Raw genomic sequence first — 20,255 nt, forward strand, 5'->3', positions numbered from 1 at the left:
GTTATATCCCCTTGAAGCAATTTCTTTTATTTGTATTTTTCTTTAAAAGTATTAGAGATAGAATCGATTTGAAAATGGCAGCATATACAAGAACAGATGGCAATGTTTATAAACATAAACAATTAATTTGTTACTAAGCCTGATAAGGAGTTATTTCCCTTTAAAAATTATAAATATTTTTTGAAAAGTTCTATTTCGAGAACCAGAAGTCATAGAGACTTGTAACCTTCACCAATAATCTTGAATTCATATGACCTTTAATATGCACCTAAGGTCAAAGGTCACCGAGTGCAAAAAAAAATTACGCTGCAATTTCAAGCTTACATATTAGGAAAACGACAAGACTTTGCTGCATACATACAGCGCATAAAATGTTCTCGACGAGCTCTACATTTTATACAATAAGCCCAAAAACGTCCGACCGTCTGTTCAAAAGTTACAACGGGATGATTCTTAAAAATATAGTATTGTGTGTATATCTTTTTAAATGTAACAGATATCAACCTACTATAAAGTGCAAATATGATCAGTAATTCAAGACCTTCAATTTGAGGTCAATGTCAGGTCATGATGAAATTTCACCTTGACCTCCACAGTATACAATGACCTTGACCTTGTGATAGTTGAAAGGTTAAGTGGTCCTGAGTTGAATGGTGCTAGTCCCATGTCTCTATGACTTCCGGTTCTTAAGTTTAGTATTGCATCATATATTTGATGATTAATTGTGACCTTGGTGAACTTTGAAATTGTCCCAATTCTTTTTCTATAATGTTGTCCTTCAACTGTAGATCATTTATCATTTAACAGATTTGAGATATCTATTGTCATTTAAGAGATAATGCAGTTTGAAGTTTTGCGAGCAGAGGCGTTTATTTCTGAATCAACAAGAGCTTACCACTTAAAATGTTTTAGAAATTGAAGAGGTTAATATAGTTATATGTTTGCCCAAATACCAAAAACATTCCATGGAAAAAAACACCAAAAAAAAAATTTGAAATTTTCAAGTTTTGCATTGACTTTGTAAGTTTCATAACTTTTATTTATAGGAATATATTGCATCATTATTTGCACTTTGTCAAATGGGGTCATCTGATATATCAAATTGAAGGTCTTGATAAAGTCTACTTAAAAATGAAAATTTTAAACCCCCTTTTCATCCCAGGGGGACGGGTGGGGTCATTTAGTGCAAACATTCAAATTTCTCAGATGGTAAGGTTGTCGCATATCAAATGAAAGAACATAAAGCGTACATTTCAAATTTCAAATTGACGTCTCCCAAAAATGGGTTGGATGGGGTTATTGAGTGCAAAAAATAAATTTTCTTTTAAGATAGGGTTGTTGTATATCAAATGAAAGGTCATGATGTGTACATTTGAAATATCAAATTGCTGACCTCCAAAAATTAGTTGGATAGGGTTATTAAGTGCAAAAATCAAACTTTCTAGAACAAGGCGTTGTCGCATATCAAATGAAAGCTCATCTACTCTATGTTACATATATCATACTTCCGATCTCAAAAATGTAGCCGGATGAGGTCATTTAGTGTTAAAAGAGAAAAGTTTCAGAAGGTATGCTTGTCGTATATAAAACGAAAGGTCGTACAAAGTACATTACGAAAACATCAATTTTACAGGAAAGACCTTTCAATTGTTTTACAAACAATTGAGATACTAGTTTTGATTTAATTTGGTTTGAATATAAATAAAAATTTATGTGTTAATCTTCTTTGTTTAACCTACTATAAATTTCATGATTCTTCTTTTGGAAATAAATTCAATCAACGATGACAGAAGGAATGTTCATGTAATATTATACTTGCCTGACGACGACAGAAGGAAACTGGAATCGCAGAGCCAATGCAGTGTAGTCTATATAAACATAGCAGACATAATGGGTATGATTACAAATGAGACAACTTTTATCAAAAGACGAACTAATAAAGATGTATACCCCAATAAAACATCGTATGCCTAATGGCATTCAACAATGAACAAAGCACATCCAATATAGTAAGTTATAAGAGACCCCTTTACTTGCACTCACTACTAAATGTAAACCAATAAAAAGCGAGAAAAACAGCTTTTCCGGTTTCTAGAAAAAAAAGCAATAAACAAATATAACACGCATAATTAAAAGCTGCCGATTTCGGATCTTGATCTATATAATGAGGCGCTGTTCAAGTCGCCGTGAGCGATCTATCCCCTCAAGAGCAATGGTGTAATAGTACAACTTGTTTAGTTAAATTAAAATTCTGTTTAATATTAGATCGCCCATGTTAAGAGTTGTGTACATATATTTGAGGTGTTCAGAAACAGCAAAGATAATTGTTATCATTATAGAGAAGACTTTTTCACTATACAAATTTCTATTTAGTTGAGCACTCTTAAATAATTGTTAAAAGTTTGGCAAAAACAGATCCTCTCCTAAGAAACATTTTAACAAGAGAAACGTTTTAAATAGCTCTGATTTCTTATGTTAGCATGCTACAATAAATAAATATTACATGGATGTTTGCTGGGCGATATTCATGCATTGGTTTTAAACATTTTAGTCATTTTGTTGGAAGATTGGTTATTTTCATCTAAAAAACTTAAAAAGTTTACATCAGATTCAACTTGATCACTGTCTCTAATCATCGTCGGGACGGGCTGTTGAAGGCCTCTTTTTTAAAATATAATTACCGATGGAAGGAGAAAGACTTTTTGTGTAACCTGCCTTTGTGTTAAATTTTTTATTATTGATCAAGTCGAAAATGCTATCTAAAACACATACCACTCATGCAAAAAGAGGTGTCAGGCAATTTTTTTTTTTTATCATACTGCTTTAATTACATTAAAGATGTCTGTTTCCGTTTTTTCCGTTAAATACCAATTCATCAGAGCAATTGGTACTTTGCGGAACGGAAAAATAAATTAAAAAGTTTACATCAGATTCAACTTGATCACTGTCTCTAATCATCGTCGGAACAGGCTGTTGAAGGCCTCTTTTTTAAAATATAATTACCGATGGAAGGAGAAAGACTTTTTGTGTAACCTGCCTTTGTGTTAAATTTTTTATTATTGATCAAGTCGAAAATGCTATCTAAAACACATACCACTCATGCAAAAAGAGGTGTCAGACAATTTTTTTTTATCATACTGCTTTAATTACATTAAAGATGTCTGTTTCCGTTTTTTCCGTTAAATACCGATTCCTCAGAGCAATTGGTACTTTGCGGAACGGAACGGAACGGAAAAATAAATTAAAAAGTTTACATCAGATTCAACTTGATCACTGTCTCTAATTATCGTCGGAACGGGCTGTTGAAGGCCTCTTTTTTAAAATATAATTACCGATGGAAGAAGAAAGACTTTTTGTGTAACCTGCCTTTGTGTTAAATTTTTTATTATTGATCAAGTCGAAAATGCTATCTAAAACACATACCACTCATGCAAAAAGAGGTGTCAGACAATTTTTTTTATCATACTGCTTTAATTACATTAAAGATGTCTGTTTCCGTTTTTTCCGTTAAATACCAATTCCTCAGAGCAATTGATACTTTGCGGAACGGAACGGAACGGAAAAATAAATTAAAAAGTTTACATCAGATTCAACTGGATCACCGTCTCTAATCATCGTCGGAACGGGCTGTTGAAGGCCCCTTTTTTAAAATATAATTACCGATGGAAGGAGAAAGACTTTTTGTGTAACCTGCCTTTGTGTTAAATTTTTTATTATTGATCAAGTCGAAAATGCTATCTAAAACACATACCACTCATGCAAAAAGAGGTGTCAGACAATTTTTTTTATCATACTGCTTTAATTACATTAAAGATGTCTGTTTCCGTTTTTTCCGTTAAATACCAATTCCTCAGAGCAATTGGTACTTTGCGGAACGGAACGGAATGGAACGGAACGGAAAAATAAATTAAAAAGTTTACATCAGATTCAACTTGATCACTGTCTCTAATCATCGTCGGAACGGGCTGTTGAAGGCCTCTTTTTTAAAATATAATTACCGATGGAAGGAGAAAGACTTTTTGTGTAACCTGCCTTTGTGTTAAATTTTTTATTATTGATCAAGTCGAAAATGCTATCAAAAACACATACCACTCATGCAAAAAGAGGTGTCAGACAATTTTTTTTTATCATACTGCTTTAATTACATTAAAGATGTCTGTTTCCGTTTTTTCCGTTAAATACCAATTCTTCAGAGCAATTGGTACTTTGCGGAACGGAACGGAACGGAAAAATAAATTAAAAAGTTTACATCAGATTCAACTGGATCACTGTCTCTAATCATCGTCGGAACGGGCTGTTGAAGGCCTCTTTTTTAAAATATAATTACCGATGGAAGGAGAAAGACTTTTTGTGTAACCTGCCTTTGTGTTAAATTTTTTATTATTGATCAAATCGAAAATGCTATCTAAAACACATACCACTCATGCAAAAAGAGGTGTCAGACAATTTTTTTTTATCATACTGCTTTAATTACATTAAAGATGTCTGTTTCCGTTTTTTCCGTTAAATACCAATTCCTCAGAGCAATTGGTACTTTGCGGAACGGAACGGAACGGAAAAATAAATTAAAAAGTTTAAATCAGATTCATTTTGATCACTGTCTCTAATCAAGGACGACGTGAGGTCAGTCTAGATATCATAATGCATGACTTGCAAATGCGTTAATTTCATGATAATTTATCAGGACAATCCGACATATTCATCTACAGAATATTTCCCGATGTTATACATTATTACACATTTCACCTGTGAAGATGAGATTAAGTATACATTTGTGTTATTTGTATATGGAAAACCGTAAAACACAGAAATTTTAAAGTTTGTTTTGTTTTAAAGATTTTTCGAAATTTTGATAAATGCCCCCTTTGGATACCTTAAATGAAATTCTTTTCCGTTCCGTTCCGTTCCGTTCCGTTCCGTAAAGTACCAATAGCCCATTAAACCATCATAAATATACAATTGTGTTAATATGTTGTATGTGCACATTTAAAAAAAAAATCTTTCTCTCATTATTATTTTTTACTTGTATTGTATGCCTCAGGGAAGATAAGTAATTGTAACTAACTGTGTTTACCCTCTTTAAATAAAGAATTTATTATTACTATTATTATAATTATACAGTACAAAACAAAAAAATGATATAAATTATTTAACAACAAAAACTTACCATATGACCTGTAAAAAGTTTCTTTCTCATGTACTTAAATCTGTTAAGTACATTAAATATACAGATCTTGTTATCCATAGATTGGCATGCTAACCATTTTCCTATGAGAAAAAAAGCAATGAGAATATTAAATTATGCAAATTTTGTTTAGTCATAAAGGTTAAGGGTTAAGATAAATGGAGTCTAAATTTGTAAAGATTCCTGTCATTGTCTGTCATTTAACATATATTCAACAAAAAGACAAGAAACCTGACAAGGATTTTTGATTTATAGTATGATTTTCATTCATAGAGCTTAAATATTACTGTTTTTGTTTTTTTAAAGTCATATGAAACGAGTGACTGGTGAGAAATAATGTTTATCCACTTCTTGAATCAATACATGTATATATCATAAACTTAGTCTTCTGTGCATGATTTATGGTCTGTTATAATGTGAAAATATGGCAGTTAATTAATTGTCTTGCTTTGAAGCTATAGTTTACTTATTGTCACCTTATGTAAACATCAACAAAGAAGCATGGATATTGAGCATTTAATGACAGATCTATGCATATTGGGATCGACAGATTTTCACGAGAAACGTAATGTTGGGTTCACTGCCTACGGAAAAAAACTTCAGTGAATTTTTTACTGGAAGCATCAAAAAGAAATATGAAGCTAAAAAAAACGTGAAAGAATAGGCTGCATCTATAAATATTTAAATATTAAAATGTCTGAATTGGACCTAAAATGACTGAGTTAAAAATCATCTTATGCATGAAATATTATGAACTATAACCAGATGCTCCGCAGGGCGTAGCTTTATACGACCGCAGAGGTTGAACCCTGAACGGTTAGGGCAAGTATGGACACAACATTCAAGCTGGATTCAGCTCTAAATTTGGATTGTGATTAAATAGTTGACACAGCATAGGTTTCTGACACAGAATGAATGTGTTCTAATGAACTTAAAATTTTTGTTTCTCTTAGAGCAATTCACTATGCTGTTGAATATTAATCCTCTCAAAAAAATGTTTGAAGAAATTTTCTTTTTTATTTATGAAATTTCAAATGAGAAAAATTGAACCCAATTTTTTTAATCACATCCCCCTTTCCCTTATTCCAAAACTAATCTCAATTAAAATTTCTAATGGAGTTTGCAACAATAACTACTCATTTAAATACATCATAAAATATTAAGATGTAAAAAAACTGCTTGTTATCACTGAATGGTAAAGATCATTTTAATTTATCAGTTGGTAGTAAAAAGTGAATATACATTGTATATTGTATATAACAAAGATTTAAGTTGATTCTGGACAAAGAAAGATAACTCCAATTAAAAAAAAATCTTGCTATTGCACAATATTTTGCAATTAGATATTTCTTGCTTACTATTCTGGACAAAGAAAGATAACTCTAATTAAAAAAAAAATTGATATTTCACAATATTGTGCAATTAGATATTTCTTGCCATTGCGCAATACTGTGCAATTGAAAAGACTTGCTATTGCACAATACTTAATATAATAATTTTAGATCCTGATTTGGACCAACTTGAAAACTGGGCCCATAATAAAAAATCTAAGTACATTTTTGGATTCAGCATATCAAAGAACTTCAAGATTTCAATTTTTGTTAAAATCAGACTAAGTTTAATTTTGGACCCTTTGGACTTTAGTGTAGACCAATTTGAAAACAGGACCAAAAATGAAGAATCTACATACACAGTTAGATTTGGTATATCAAAGAACCCCATTTATTCAATTTTTGATGAAATCAAACAAAGTTTAATTTTGGACCCCGATTTGGACCAACTTGAAAACTGGGCCAATAATCAAGAATCTAAGTACATTTTTAGATTCAGCATATCAAAGAACCTAACTGATTCATTTTTTGTCAAAATCAAACTAAGTTTAATTTTGGACCCTTTGGACCGTAATGTAGACCAATTTGAAAACGGGACCAAAAGTTAAGAATCTACATACACAGTCATGACAGTTAGATTCAGCATATCAAAGAACCCCAATTATTCAATTTTGATGAAATCAAACAAAAGTTTAATTTTGGACCCTTTGGGCCCCTTATTATGTTGGGACCAAAACTCCCAAAATCAAACCCAACCTTTCTTTTATGGTCATAAACCTTGTGTTTAAATTTCATAGATTTCTATTTACTTATACTAACGTTATGGTGCGAAAACCAAGAAAAATGCTTATTTGGGTCCCTTTTTGGCCCCTAATTCCTAAACTGTTGGGACCGAAACTCCCAAAATCAATACCAACCTTCCTTTTGTAGTCATTAACATTGTGTTTAAATTTCATTGATTTCTATTTACTTAAACTAATGTTATTGTGCGAAAACCAAGAATAATGTTTATTTGGGCCCTTTTTTGGCCCCTAATTCCTAAACTGTTGAGACCAAAACTCCCAAAATCAATCCCAACCGTTCTTTTGTGGTCATAAACCGTGTGTCAAAATTTCATAGATTTCTATTAACTTAAACTAAAGTTATAGTGCGAAAACCAAGAAAATGCTTATTTGGGCCCTTTTTGGCCCCTAATTCCTAAAATGTTGGGACCAAAACTCCCAAAATCAATACCAACCTTCCTTTTGTGGTCATAAACCTTGTGTTAAAATTTCATAGATTTCCATTCACTTTTACTAAAGTTAGAGTGCGAAAACTAAAAGTATTCGGACGCCGGACGACGACGACGACGACGACGACGACGCCGACGCCAACGTGATAGCAATATACGACGAAAATTTTTTCAAAATTTGCGGTCGTATAAAAACATGTAGTATCTAAGAGGTTTTACATGAAATACATCAAATTGGAATACTATTTTTTTCATCTTACCATTAGGTGACAGTTTAATAGCAGGCATAGAATGCATAGAAGGATCAGCTATGTATTTAAAATCTACAGGAATTCCCCTGAAATAAAAATAAGTTTTGTTTAAATATATGTACTGGTATATATATATATCAACATAAATTAAAATTGTTTCAAAACATTTATTGAGATTTCCAAAAGAACCTTTAACTTTACAAGATGATAACTATGATGAATTGGTGTTTAAAGACCAGTGGCAGTTATTGTATGCAAATCAGGATGAGAACATGTTAATGCAATTTGGACATGAACCCACCTTGTCGTAAACCAATAGGCTGAGCTAGATTTTCAAAGTGCTACTTCACAAGGCAACAGTCCTGGGGAAGACATGTCGACCCTTCTAATACACACATTCAGACTTTGAGCCCACAGGCATTGCTATTGCTCTGAAATTCTGCTTGCTTTGCAAGTAAGCAACTAATTCTTTATTCCCAGATGTATCTAGACATATCAATTTTTAGTGTGCAAGTGATTTGCTCTCTTTTTGATAAATTCCCATCTACTTTTTTCACATTTTTTTGGTCAGTTTTATCAAATTTAAATAATATTTTCACATACATAATGTTATTGCTTAAGTATAAGCTTTTTTCCGACAACATTGATTTTAAAATAAAAATATAATTTTTCACATACCATTCCCATATTCTCATACTTTTGTCGTCTGATGTCGACACAAATCTTCTGTTCTGATCTACAAATTCTAAAGCATTTACTGCACCTAAATGTCTGTCATATTCCTGAACTATTTCACCTGACCGTATATCCCACTAAAAAATTAATAAATACATATTTGACATTGGTAATAAATAATCCTAAAAAGTAATTATCAATTACTTTGAAAATGTAATAAGAATACACACATTGTTCTACTTACCATACCAAATCAGTAATCAAAGTACTGGAATCAAGGATCTAAAAGTGCACACATTTTACAACTTATCACAGTCAACATGGTAAATATGGTCAGGATGCTGACAAAATATGAAGTTTTTGTGTTCTCTAGTATTACAAATTTACACACAAAACTAAACTTAAAGCGATTTGATAAAATGTATACTGTGATTAATTATTCTTTAGAAGGGTACTTATTTTCCTGGATTTTCTGGGTTTAGGTGAACAATGAATTTAAGTGCTCAAAGAAATTCAAAATATCTATGCTTTGTATGCAGAATTGTCAAAACCACAAAATCAAGTATTTACAAAGAAAATATTTTTCTCTACCAAAATTAGTTACATATGGACATGGTAAATGCAATATAGCCTCAACTTCTATTACTATTTTTTTTTTAAATTTTATATTGTTTTTAATGCTATAAAACTTACACAGATAATCTTCTTGTCTGAAGTACCAGCCACAAACAAATGTTGTTTATCTTCGTCTGGATTGAATCTTATACAATAAGGCACTTTCTTACTGGTAAATCTGGCCTTACACTCCCCTGTAAATACAGCAATCCATTATTAGCACCTATGCTTAATCATTTTGGAAACCACAAAATGGAGAAAATTGAGGACTATTTAATATTGTCATGTCTTTTGGCATGAAAAGATTGAAATATAATGTTCAGCTTTTTAAATTTAAACCATAAAGATTGATTGATTGTTTGGTACTTGCTCTGCAATTATTTCATGCCTATCGCAGAATAAGTTGGAGTCCTATACATTTGGATCCTGCTTATTACAATGTAACAAATTAAATGACAAGTCATCCTGATCATACAAATTGTTCTAACTTTCTGAGATATTTTCAATTTTGCTCTTACTTGTGAAATCTCCAAGCTTTAGAGAAACTTTATATATATATTATCCTTGTCTACTCCAAGGAAGCTCCACCAAAGTTGATACATGTGTATTTATGTCTTTTTAGGGTGCCAATTATTTGTTTTTCTGACTTTTTTGTTTGTCTTTGGAGTTTCATTGTTTGTTTTAAATTTCAAATGGGTCTTTTAAACTTCATATGTGTTATATTCATTTAAGTCTCCTATTTCGATATTTCTAAATGAATCATCATTTCCTTCCTAAATGATTTACACTATGATGACTGGTTGGTTTTCTTTTTTAATGATTATTGTCTTGTTCAAAATATTATATATTCAGAGTTCTCGTCACACATTTCATATAGCATCCTAGTAAACAGGGAATTTAGTTGCCATCTCGTTTCTAGAAATTATAACATCTCATCCAAAACAAAATCAATAAGAACATTTTTCCAATATTAACATATTTAAACAATATAGTACAGTACATTCCGGTCATTTGCATAGCCTATTTGTCAGACGAAATTATGCAATAAAGCGGAGTATGCTTATATCCGAAATGCCAAATTACGGAGTCAAATAACATCGGTAGTGCAGGAAAAAGGAAATCCCTGAAGAAAGATGAACGTCCATAATCCACTTACATCATATGGAATGCTTATTTATTCTAATAAAAGTTATTTGTCTAGTGTCATACATTTTATTGCATTGTGCATACTTTCAATAAAGTTTATAAACACATCTTATTTTTAGTTTATTGATGTACCGACTTTTCCTTTACCTGTGATACGAAAATAAAATTGTTCTAAAAATAGATTTGTTTCTATGACCCGGATGTACACATTACATTTTAAGCTTTGATTAAAACAAACTGTTTCACAATGGTACATAGTTTATAATCATTTTAAACAATAAATGTGTAATGAACTGCCTTTGATATGCAGTATTTACCGATTACACAGTGATGTAACACTGTTACTTTAACCTTGTTAGTTTCGTATATGCAAAGCAGCAGGTAATGGGGCCCTGTACGGGTTATTTGCTGGACACGAGTGTTGAAAGTTAGAAAATATAATAATTGGAAGTAAATGTTCTTTTAAAAAAAATATAAAAAATGAAAGATTGATTTATTAAATTCTTCAACCATATATAAATGTCCTGTAATATTTAATATAAATGTAGATCACCCCTAGCCGAATTACGAGATTAATACATTGGATAATGATCGATAATTAGCAGGCGTTGATGTTTTAAAAATTCACCGAAAATGTAATTTATGAACAATGTTTGAAACCCAATCAAGAATTAACACATTTGGAAATAGAAGATCATTGAATGGTTGTGTTTTTACAACAATCAGCTGATTGACATTTTTATGACCTCAAGGCTTAAAGTAGAATATGGGAAACTTTACCTGTGTACACATCGAGGACTTTTTTATAATCATATAAACACGAAAGAAACTGTTTTAAAACTTTATTTAAAAAACACAGAAGTAAATGTGAAATAATAACGAAAATAATGATGCATTCAAGAAAAATATACTTACCAAATTGCCGTTTCCGGTCAAAAATCTCGTCAGTTTTAACTAAGCATATCTAGCTGGCGATAATTTTCTATGCAATTAACCGAAATGCCACTTGTAAGGCTATGCATATAACCGGACAATTTAACATTAGATGAATGGGAAATGGTTTTGTGCAGGAGAAAAGTATACAATTAACCGAATTATGCTATTAAGCGGTATGCAATTAAGTGGAATCGACTGTATCACTTATCCATGATGCCTTAAGTCAATACTATCTCAATGCTTATACGTTTTAAATATATAAAAGGCTCCACATTTTAAAATTTAATCTCTAGCCCAAATCATACTTTTAACTTATACATCAATATATAAAATTGAGAATTGAAATGGGGAATGTGTCAAAGCGACAACAACCCGACCATAGAGCAGACAACATCAATATACCTGTTTCAGTATCCCACAGTTTACAGAATCTGTCATAAGCACAGCTAAGGAATTCTGTCCCTGAGTTATTAAAACATGCATCACGAACAGCCTGTTTATGTCCACTGTAAGTTCTGACTAATCTACGGTCATTATAAACTTCCCAAATCTGAAAAATATTAGTTATCAACAATAAGAATAAAAGATTACTGCACATTCTAGCTTTTCTTTTGCAAATCTGAGGAGAGAAAATGTTTTGTTTTGATTTTCAAAATTGCAGAAAACTTCTTTTTCCTTTATTATCTGATGAAAAAAAACTTATGAATAAAAACATATGAAGGGTAAACATCAATTAGAAGCTTCTAAACAACACAAACAAGTGAATCTGTCAGCTACTGCTCACTATTTATACCTCTGCTCCTCTAAAGGTATAAGGGAAACAGTAAGTTGTGGAGTGATGAATCTGATAAAGAATTACATGGTATAGCTGACTTATATAAACCCTGAAACCAAATTTCAGACATCCTTGTATTATTGTTCCTTAGAAAGATGCCACAAAAAATATTCATGGGGCAGAAGGATGGACTGTCAGAAGGACTATGGATCAATTGATGGACAGACAGACAAACAGTAATTTTTTTAAGCAGGGGTATAATTTCTTAAATGTGTATTATAGGATTTTGAAAGTTGTACTGTGGTCAAACAAAGATGAAGAAAAGAATAAGAAAATCAGAGGGTTAAAAAAAAAAACATTACATGGAAATGGACAGCTTTAAAAAGACATTAATAAGATAATTTGTAAATGCATTTTTTGAGGACCAAATATCTGACATGATATGTCTTTAATCAGTTTATGTTTACAACCTTGTCCTTTTGGTCTTTGAATGTTATTTGTCTCATTATCAATCATACTACTTAAGTTTTGAAGGCATTTTCTGTTGAAATTCTATTGCAAATGTTGGAATGAAATGAAGAACTAAGATGCCAACCTCTTTTTGATATGATTAGTATATATTTTTTTTTATGTAAGTTCTTGGTATTATCAACTATTAGCATTGTAAAAGTTTTTATATATAAAATCTGCTGTAAACAAAAATTTTGTCAGTTCATTCACTTATGCTGTTGAGAATGGAACAAGAGTTATCTCCACTTAAAACAAATACAGAAACATTCAAACATACATCTACTTGGTATTCCTAATCATTTAAAATATTAATATTGCATGATTGTTCAATGGAAAAAAAAGCATCAAAATAAATGTTCTGAGAGAGTAATCCATACTGTGAATTAGTAACAAATCCGTAACGAATGAATGACTGAACATATTTATCTGAGATTAAAATGATAAACTTCACATGGAGTAGATAAATGAAATTGTAGAAAGAACTATCATGTAAAGGTGGGTTTATCGCTAAGTAGATCAATATTATGTCTGTTGGCTTCTTTTCGAAAGTGTTTAATAGTTATTACTAGCCAATCAGGGGTCTGATAACAAAACGGTGACTAAAAACCTGCTTGAAAAGTTTACAATATAAAAAAAAAACAATTCTTGGTTTACCTAACACACAAGCAACATTAACCTATATCCAAAATCTTTCATGCACTACTACATACGGAAAGTGGGAAAGGGATTAATATAAGTTGAAAAACTTGTTTCCCAATCCACTATAAATAAATATGTTTAAACTAAATACTCAATTTGATCAGATGTAAATGAGAAATTATGTAAAAATACTTACCTTCAATTTTGAATCCATACCACAAGATAAAATTAAGTGACCAGATTTTGGAAACCATTTTATGGTAGCCACACCCTTTGTATGACCTGTCCAGGTGTGAATTAATTTCTTTGGCAAGAAACATTTTTCTGGTGGTTCGTCTGATTTTAGATTAATACCAACGTCCTGTGGTGGGCATAAGAATGATCTCCCTTGGTAGTCGTAAGCATCTTTAACTATAAATAAAAATAATGCAAGTAGATTAAGCCAAAATAATGGAATTTATAAGAATCGAACAAAGAAGTGTGTATTGCTGAAACAAATATTTTATTGAGAGAGATTGTTATTCTAGTTTATATTGTGAAAGGTTGTATGTGAATTGTTTTGAAAAAGTTGCCATTTTGTGGATGTTAATAATTTAAGTTGATTTGCTTAAACTAATGTTTTGTACAGTGTTTTTATTTGGCAAACATAATTTCTTTAATAGATTCTTTCCTTTTAGAAGTCTTTGTTTTTCGCCAAATGTTTTTTTTTTATATTGTTTCTACATCCATTAGTTATTTTTCTTCTTTATGAAATCCAATCATTTTAAAGGTTTACACAACCAAAGTTATGTATTTTGAAGTTAGAACTATTAATGAAAATGTTTTGCATAGCTTTTTATTTCAGTTGTTTTGTGGAAGATTTTTTGTCAATTTATTTTGTTGAGTTTGTATTATTAAAGTTTGTAGATGGGCCAAATGTTATTTTCATTCCATTGCTTGTTCTGTAAAGAAAATTCTTATATAAGAGTTTGAACAGCCATTGGTTTTACTATTTTGTGAATTTTTGTTGTCCCAGACTTTTTTTTTGGTTCACATATTCAAAATTTGTGTATTCATTCATATGTAATTATCTTGCATCATTGAAAAAGGTGTACATTGAAGTACTGAATATTGAACTATTTTTTTTATATAAAATTCATAACATTTGACAAATTTTATAACTACTTTAAATGTTATGTGCAGTTTTTAAGATTTCATAATTTTGCTTTCCAAGGATTTACAGATGAAAACTATTCCACAAACATGTTTTTTTGGCACAAAATCATATTATTATTTTTTTTACTAATTCAAGATAAACATGTCACCATACCATGGAGAGTTGTCTTCTCTTCAGATACTTTTTCTTCAGTCTGTTTTCCTGTTTTACTTCTCTTTGCAAGTATTTCATCAAGTTCCTTCTTTTCTTCCTATAAATACATGTCACTTGAATTATAACATGTATAAAGCAAACGTACTAAAAGTGCTAGATTAAGCAAAAAAACATATACATGATACAGGCATGCATTATGTATAAAAATTAAATCAACAATTTATTAACAATATGTCAAATTTTCTTTTGAGTCATTTGATCCTTGACCTTTGTTGGTGTCTCAGCTTTATTTCTATTTAAGAAGGCATTTAAAAAATTAACTGGAAAATTATCATCACATATTAATTATGTTTTGTTTGTACCTCATTTGGTTTCATAATAGTTTTCTCGTCTACAAACTTGCCCCATGGACCTAAATACCCCTCTATGTCAGAAGAATCATCATTTCTCTGCCTCTTCCTCTTGTCCTCAGGCCTCTTTTGTGTCAGTTCAAAAACGGTTTTACCTGTCAAATGTAAAGACATACATTTGAATTGTGTTAAATTTAAAAACATGCACGGATATACAAGCAATACTGCGGGTAAGGATTACTATAGATCTGTAGTCTTTCTATTTCTCATAACTTTCATATAAATAAGACAATTGGATGATTCTAATACCATCCGAAACATTTGATTAAGCAATTGTAGGTGTTTTGTTGTATGCCTTCTTAATAATTCTTGTTTTCTGTAATGCTCAGTGTCCTCTCTATAATAAACCTAGACACAATGTGTAATCTGTTGAAAATTAATATGCTGGTGGGGAGGAACACTGAACTTATTTTCACTTCTTTTATTGATTGTACAGAAACAATTCAATGACATCTTACAGGTACATGTAGGAGGTTTTTTGGATGGGCTTTTTTAAAATTTGTTAAATAGCAAATATTTAGTATTACAAAAGAGGGACGAAAGATACCAAAGGGACAGTCAAACTCATAAATCTACAACAAACTGACAACGCCATGGCTAAAAATGAAAAAGACAAACAGAAAAACAATAGTACAACAATCCTACTTATTTTCCTTCAATCATACCTTTGTTGTCATCTGATTTAGAAGAATCACCAACAAGTTTTGCATCTGCTACGACATTATCTACAGATGGATCAATGGCATATCCTGCAAAATAATATAAAAAGTTGAAGTCACCATAGATTTAACATGAAGAAAAGACATGAACCATGCACTGACAAAGTTCCATTTTTTTTTATCTTTAATCAAGGCTCTGTATTTCTTTTCTAATTCAGCCATTGGAGGAAATTATGAAATTCAAATATGTTTCCATCATCAGAAAAGTTTGCCCTTCATTTTTAATGTCACAGGGGAAAGAGCTTGAAACATATCGTTCATTTTTTCAGTTGGTACTTAGTTAGATCCAAAATAAATCTCTTGATGTGCAAATTGTCTGCATGTACATGATGTATAAGCAAATATTTCTAATATACCATACCATAACTAGTGAATGTCTTTCTCTGGTTGTCAAACTGGAAGTCACTGATATGTGCAGGCTCTGCAAACCCTGACATCATGTTTCTAGGGGCCAACATCTGTTGTGTTTTGAAAGGGTTACCAGGACCAATCTGAAAAAAGAACATTTAAATAAAAATATATAATACTCTGAGATTTGATATTTGTAGTAAGAGTGGAATACATGTATGTAATAAGCCAACATGTCCAATGTAATTGTAACCTTAGACTCACTTCTTCCAACTATGTATTATTTCAAACTTTGTATATTTTGTTTGTATGTCATTCTCTGGTTTGATTTGATTAGTTTTAATTAAATATTGTAGTTGTTGATGTTTGGACATACTGTCCTACAGACAGAATTTTGGATGGAAAAGGGTAATACCTAATGCCACCTGCAACAACAGGTGACCTATAATGGTTAACTTTTACAAACTGTGACTTAGATGGTTGTCTTATTGGCACTCATACCACATCTTCTTATATCTATATCCCCTTTTTCTTGATCAGAGGATAAACAAAATATACAGAGAAGAACTCACACTACAATTCAGAAAATTTGCAATTAATTCAAAGATATCTAGATTACAGAAGAAAAAAAGATAGTTTCAATAACCGTTAGCAAAATAATACTATACAATGCCTTGCCAAATAATACAAATCATCAAATTTAATTCTATAGAAAATACTTAAAAAGTGATTCTTCATCACATACCTCTGGTGCAAAAAGTTCTTCATATTTAGGGTTATACTTGACTTCCTTAGTTGTTGAATCTAAATGTCTGTTAACCTCGATATCATCCTGAAAAAAAGAACAACAAAACATGACAAAACATACCCGTAATCACTGTTAAAGTCAACATTCTGTTAAAGTTGAGTTCGTGAGTCCAAATTGAATACATGAAATATCTTCTGACTTTAAAAAGAGCTACTTACAAATATATTGGCACAGTCATATCCTGCTAACATGTTTAACCTCACCACATTATATAAGTATGTATGTGCCTGTCCCAAGTCAGGAGCCTGTAATTCAGTGGTTGTCGTTTGTTTACGTTTTACATAACTGTTTTTCGTTAATTTTTTTATATAAATAAGGCGGTAAGTTTTCTCGTTTGATTTGTTTTACATTGTCATTTCAGGGTCTTTTATTTATAGCTGGCTATGCGGTATTGGCTTTGATCATTGTTGAAGGCCTAGAGTGGTTAATTTCTGTGTCATTTTGGTCTCTTGTGGAGAGTTGTCTCATTGGCAATCATACCACATACTTTTTTTATATCAAAATTGATGATAGTTAAATTATCACTCAAGTGTTAACTCTTGATCAAACATTTTATGATGCTATCTTGGAAGAAATTAATTATATGAAGAGGGAAAATTAATGATTTTGGTTTGAAAAATGTTTCATTACCCGGTATCTAACATTTGTCTGAACCCTTTTTTTAATTAATATTATAGAAACTAAATACAAGTTTACAGAGAAAGTGCAATAACAATACAAATACAATAGCTGATTTGAGAAAAAAAAAAATAGAAAGTGCAATAAAAATACAAATACAATAGTTGATGGTAAAATAAATAGATCTCTTTATCATGCTTTATCCTGTTCTGTCAAAATAAAATTGTACAATAGAAATTCGAATCTAGCTAAAGATGCTATATTACTGATTGATTCAGTCTTCTCCAATTAATCATGGTTTTAAATTATCAACCTTTTCTGTTTTGTGGACATTGATGTACACAGAACTGCTATTATAACCTCAACAGGTGTAAAACTTATAGTATGGCCCAGGACAATACATCTTTAAAAGGTATGGACGATATGTCCCATGGAAGATGTGGTGGTATGTACACCATGTATGTATGTATGTACTTCGAGATTCCGCCAGTTGAGACGCACCCCTTGATTGCCTGCAAGGGTACAGTGGATCCATGTACACTCCCTAAGGATTAATGGAAATACCATTTGTGAGTATGGTCTTGAGGAAACAATGATAGTCCATCGGAAGTGAACAATAAATGGCTGACCTGTGTTAAGAGAGAGCCATATCTCTTGCACGTTAAAGACACCCTTGTAGATTTCCAAAAAGAGCAGGCTAATGCTGCTACAAGGCAGCACTCGCACCCGCAAAGTGGAAAGGGATTAATATAAATTGCAAAAACTTGTTTCCCAATCCTCCATAAATAAATATAGAGAGTCTTATAACAACAACACTTTAGGGACTGCTGCAGAAATTTATTGATCGACATGTTTCGGTGCCTAGGGCACCGTCATCAGGATAAAAACAATACATAAAATCATGCTAGGTTGTTAAAATTTAAATGTCACAATGTTACAATGGTAAGTAACGTTATTAATAGCAACTGAAAGTGAAAGTTCATTGTTAGTATGTAAGTAAACTATAAAAAGAAATTAAAATAAAATGTTTTTGTTGTGAAAATTAATGTTTGTTAAAATTATTCTGCCAACATGTGTTTGTCCTCTTGCATCATGGAAAGAATAATACAATAAGTTGTCAGGCTGTGTATAGAGTATAGACTGTATAGGTTGTGTGGTCTGAATGTTTATTTAACTTTCTTCCCCAAAATAGACGACATTTTATTAGCAATTCCATACCATTTCGACTGGCTTCCCTTGGCCAGAGGTACTGCTTCCAATCGTGTAAGGAATGCTGTAAAATATTTCGGTCACCGAGAGTAAAGGACAAAGTATAAATATCACTAGTCTATATGCTGAATATTAACTATGTATCGTTCATCAAACTATCGGGAATGGCCAGTAATCTGTAAAAGTGGTTGTATCTCGTGGGTTGTATGTTTGATTACCATATTTTCAGGAGCATCAGATTGAATTTGAAGAATACGAAATCGGTGCATTTAATTTCAAATGAATTCTGTAAGAGAGAAATAGTTTCCTATCACTGTTCTTTTCCTCCTTAAGGCTCGTATTGGGTTAAGATGGTCCGTAATTATCTGTTTCTTTTCTTGTGTTTGACGGCAGCATTCTCGGAAGGTTCCTGTGGGTGCTTCAACAAAATATAACTTTGTTTACTCTGTGGGAATGGCTAGTATGATTAGTGCTGGTTGTAATTGATATAAATAAATATGTTTAAACTAATGGAGATGTGTCCTTTACAATATTATCCCACCACCAGAACAATCCCCACCCAACACCACTCAAGGGAGCGTTTAGGACACTGGGAAGTCTGTTATTATGGTGGAGGAAGCTGAAGTACTCGGAGAGAACCACCAGGCGTCTCGGCGGGAACAGACAACCCAAAGAGATTTCAGAAGATTGATCTCCAGGCCAAACTGGGAACAACTTTGACCTACCGAGGCGAATCCGGGTCTGTTCACGCCCAATCACGTTTGTGCCTATTCAATAGTCTTGGCAAACTTTTCAATACCATTCTGTATAACAGACTTGATAAATTTTTATCTGATAATAATATCATAAACAAAACTCAAATTGGTTTTTCTAAGAAAGCTCGCACTTCGGATCACATTTTTGTACTAAAATGTCTCATAGAAAAATATGTTAAAAGAGGCAAAGGTAAATTGTATGTATGTTTTGTAGATTTTCGCAAGGCCTTTGACAAGGTTATTCATATTGGTATATTATACAAATTATTACAGCATACAAATAATGGTATTTTTTATAACATTTTGAAATCTATGTATAGTAACGACAAAGTGTGTGTTAAAGTAGAAGACAAAATAACTGATTTTTTTAGATATAATGTTGGTGTACGACAAGGTGACGTTTTGAGTCCCACATTGTTTAAACTGTTTATTAATGATTTGCCAGATATATTATCTAACAATTATGATGATGTCAATTTAAATGATGAAAAGATACCATGTCTACTTTATGCTGATGATCTTGTATTAATATCTGACTCAAAAGAAGGGCTTCAGAAGAGACTTGATACTTTGTGCACATTCTGCAAAGATTGGTGTATGGAAATAAATGTGAAGAAAACCAAGATTATAATATTCAATAGGAGTGGTAGGCTCCTTAATGAAAATTTCAATGTAGGAAATAATTCTATTGAATGTGTTAAACAATACAAATATCTTGGCATAGTCATCCAAAATACTGGAAACTTTAATGAAGCCAGGAAACAATTATTCCAAAAAGGTCAAAA

At 31.5% G+C, this 20,255-nt stretch overlaps 1 protein-coding gene across 1 annotated transcript in view; it reads right to left on the minus strand.

Annotated features, from left to right (window-relative positions):
• The window catches only part of LOC139491653 (pre-mRNA-processing factor 17-like), a 33,610-nt gene that overhangs the window by 8,898 nt on the left and 4,457 nt on the right, over positions 1 to 20,255 (minus strand). Inside the window, exons 2-12 of the mRNA XM_071279443.1 lie at positions 16,826 to 16,912; positions 16,094 to 16,223; positions 15,679 to 15,762; positions 14,966 to 15,108; positions 14,604 to 14,700; positions 13,491 to 13,705; positions 11,773 to 11,920; positions 9,367 to 9,482; positions 8,677 to 8,810; positions 8,008 to 8,084; positions 5,168 to 5,268 (exon numbers count right to left, since the gene is read on the minus strand). Coding sequence (XP_071135544.1) covers positions 5,168 to 5,268; positions 8,008 to 8,084; positions 8,677 to 8,810; positions 9,367 to 9,482; positions 11,773 to 11,920; positions 13,491 to 13,705; positions 14,604 to 14,700; positions 14,966 to 15,108; positions 15,679 to 15,762; positions 16,094 to 16,223; positions 16,826 to 16,912 — 1,332 coding nt within the window. The remainder of the gene's footprint in view (positions 1 to 5,167; positions 5,269 to 8,007; positions 8,085 to 8,676; positions 8,811 to 9,366; positions 9,483 to 11,772; positions 11,921 to 13,490; positions 13,706 to 14,603; positions 14,701 to 14,965; positions 15,109 to 15,678; positions 15,763 to 16,093; positions 16,224 to 16,825; positions 16,913 to 20,255) is intronic.

This window comes from Mytilus edulis, chromosome 10 (assembly GCF_963676685.1).
Source record: "Mytilus edulis chromosome 10, xbMytEdul2.2, whole genome shotgun sequence".
NCBI lineage: Eukaryota > Metazoa > Mollusca > Bivalvia > Mytilida > Mytilidae > Mytilus > Mytilus edulis.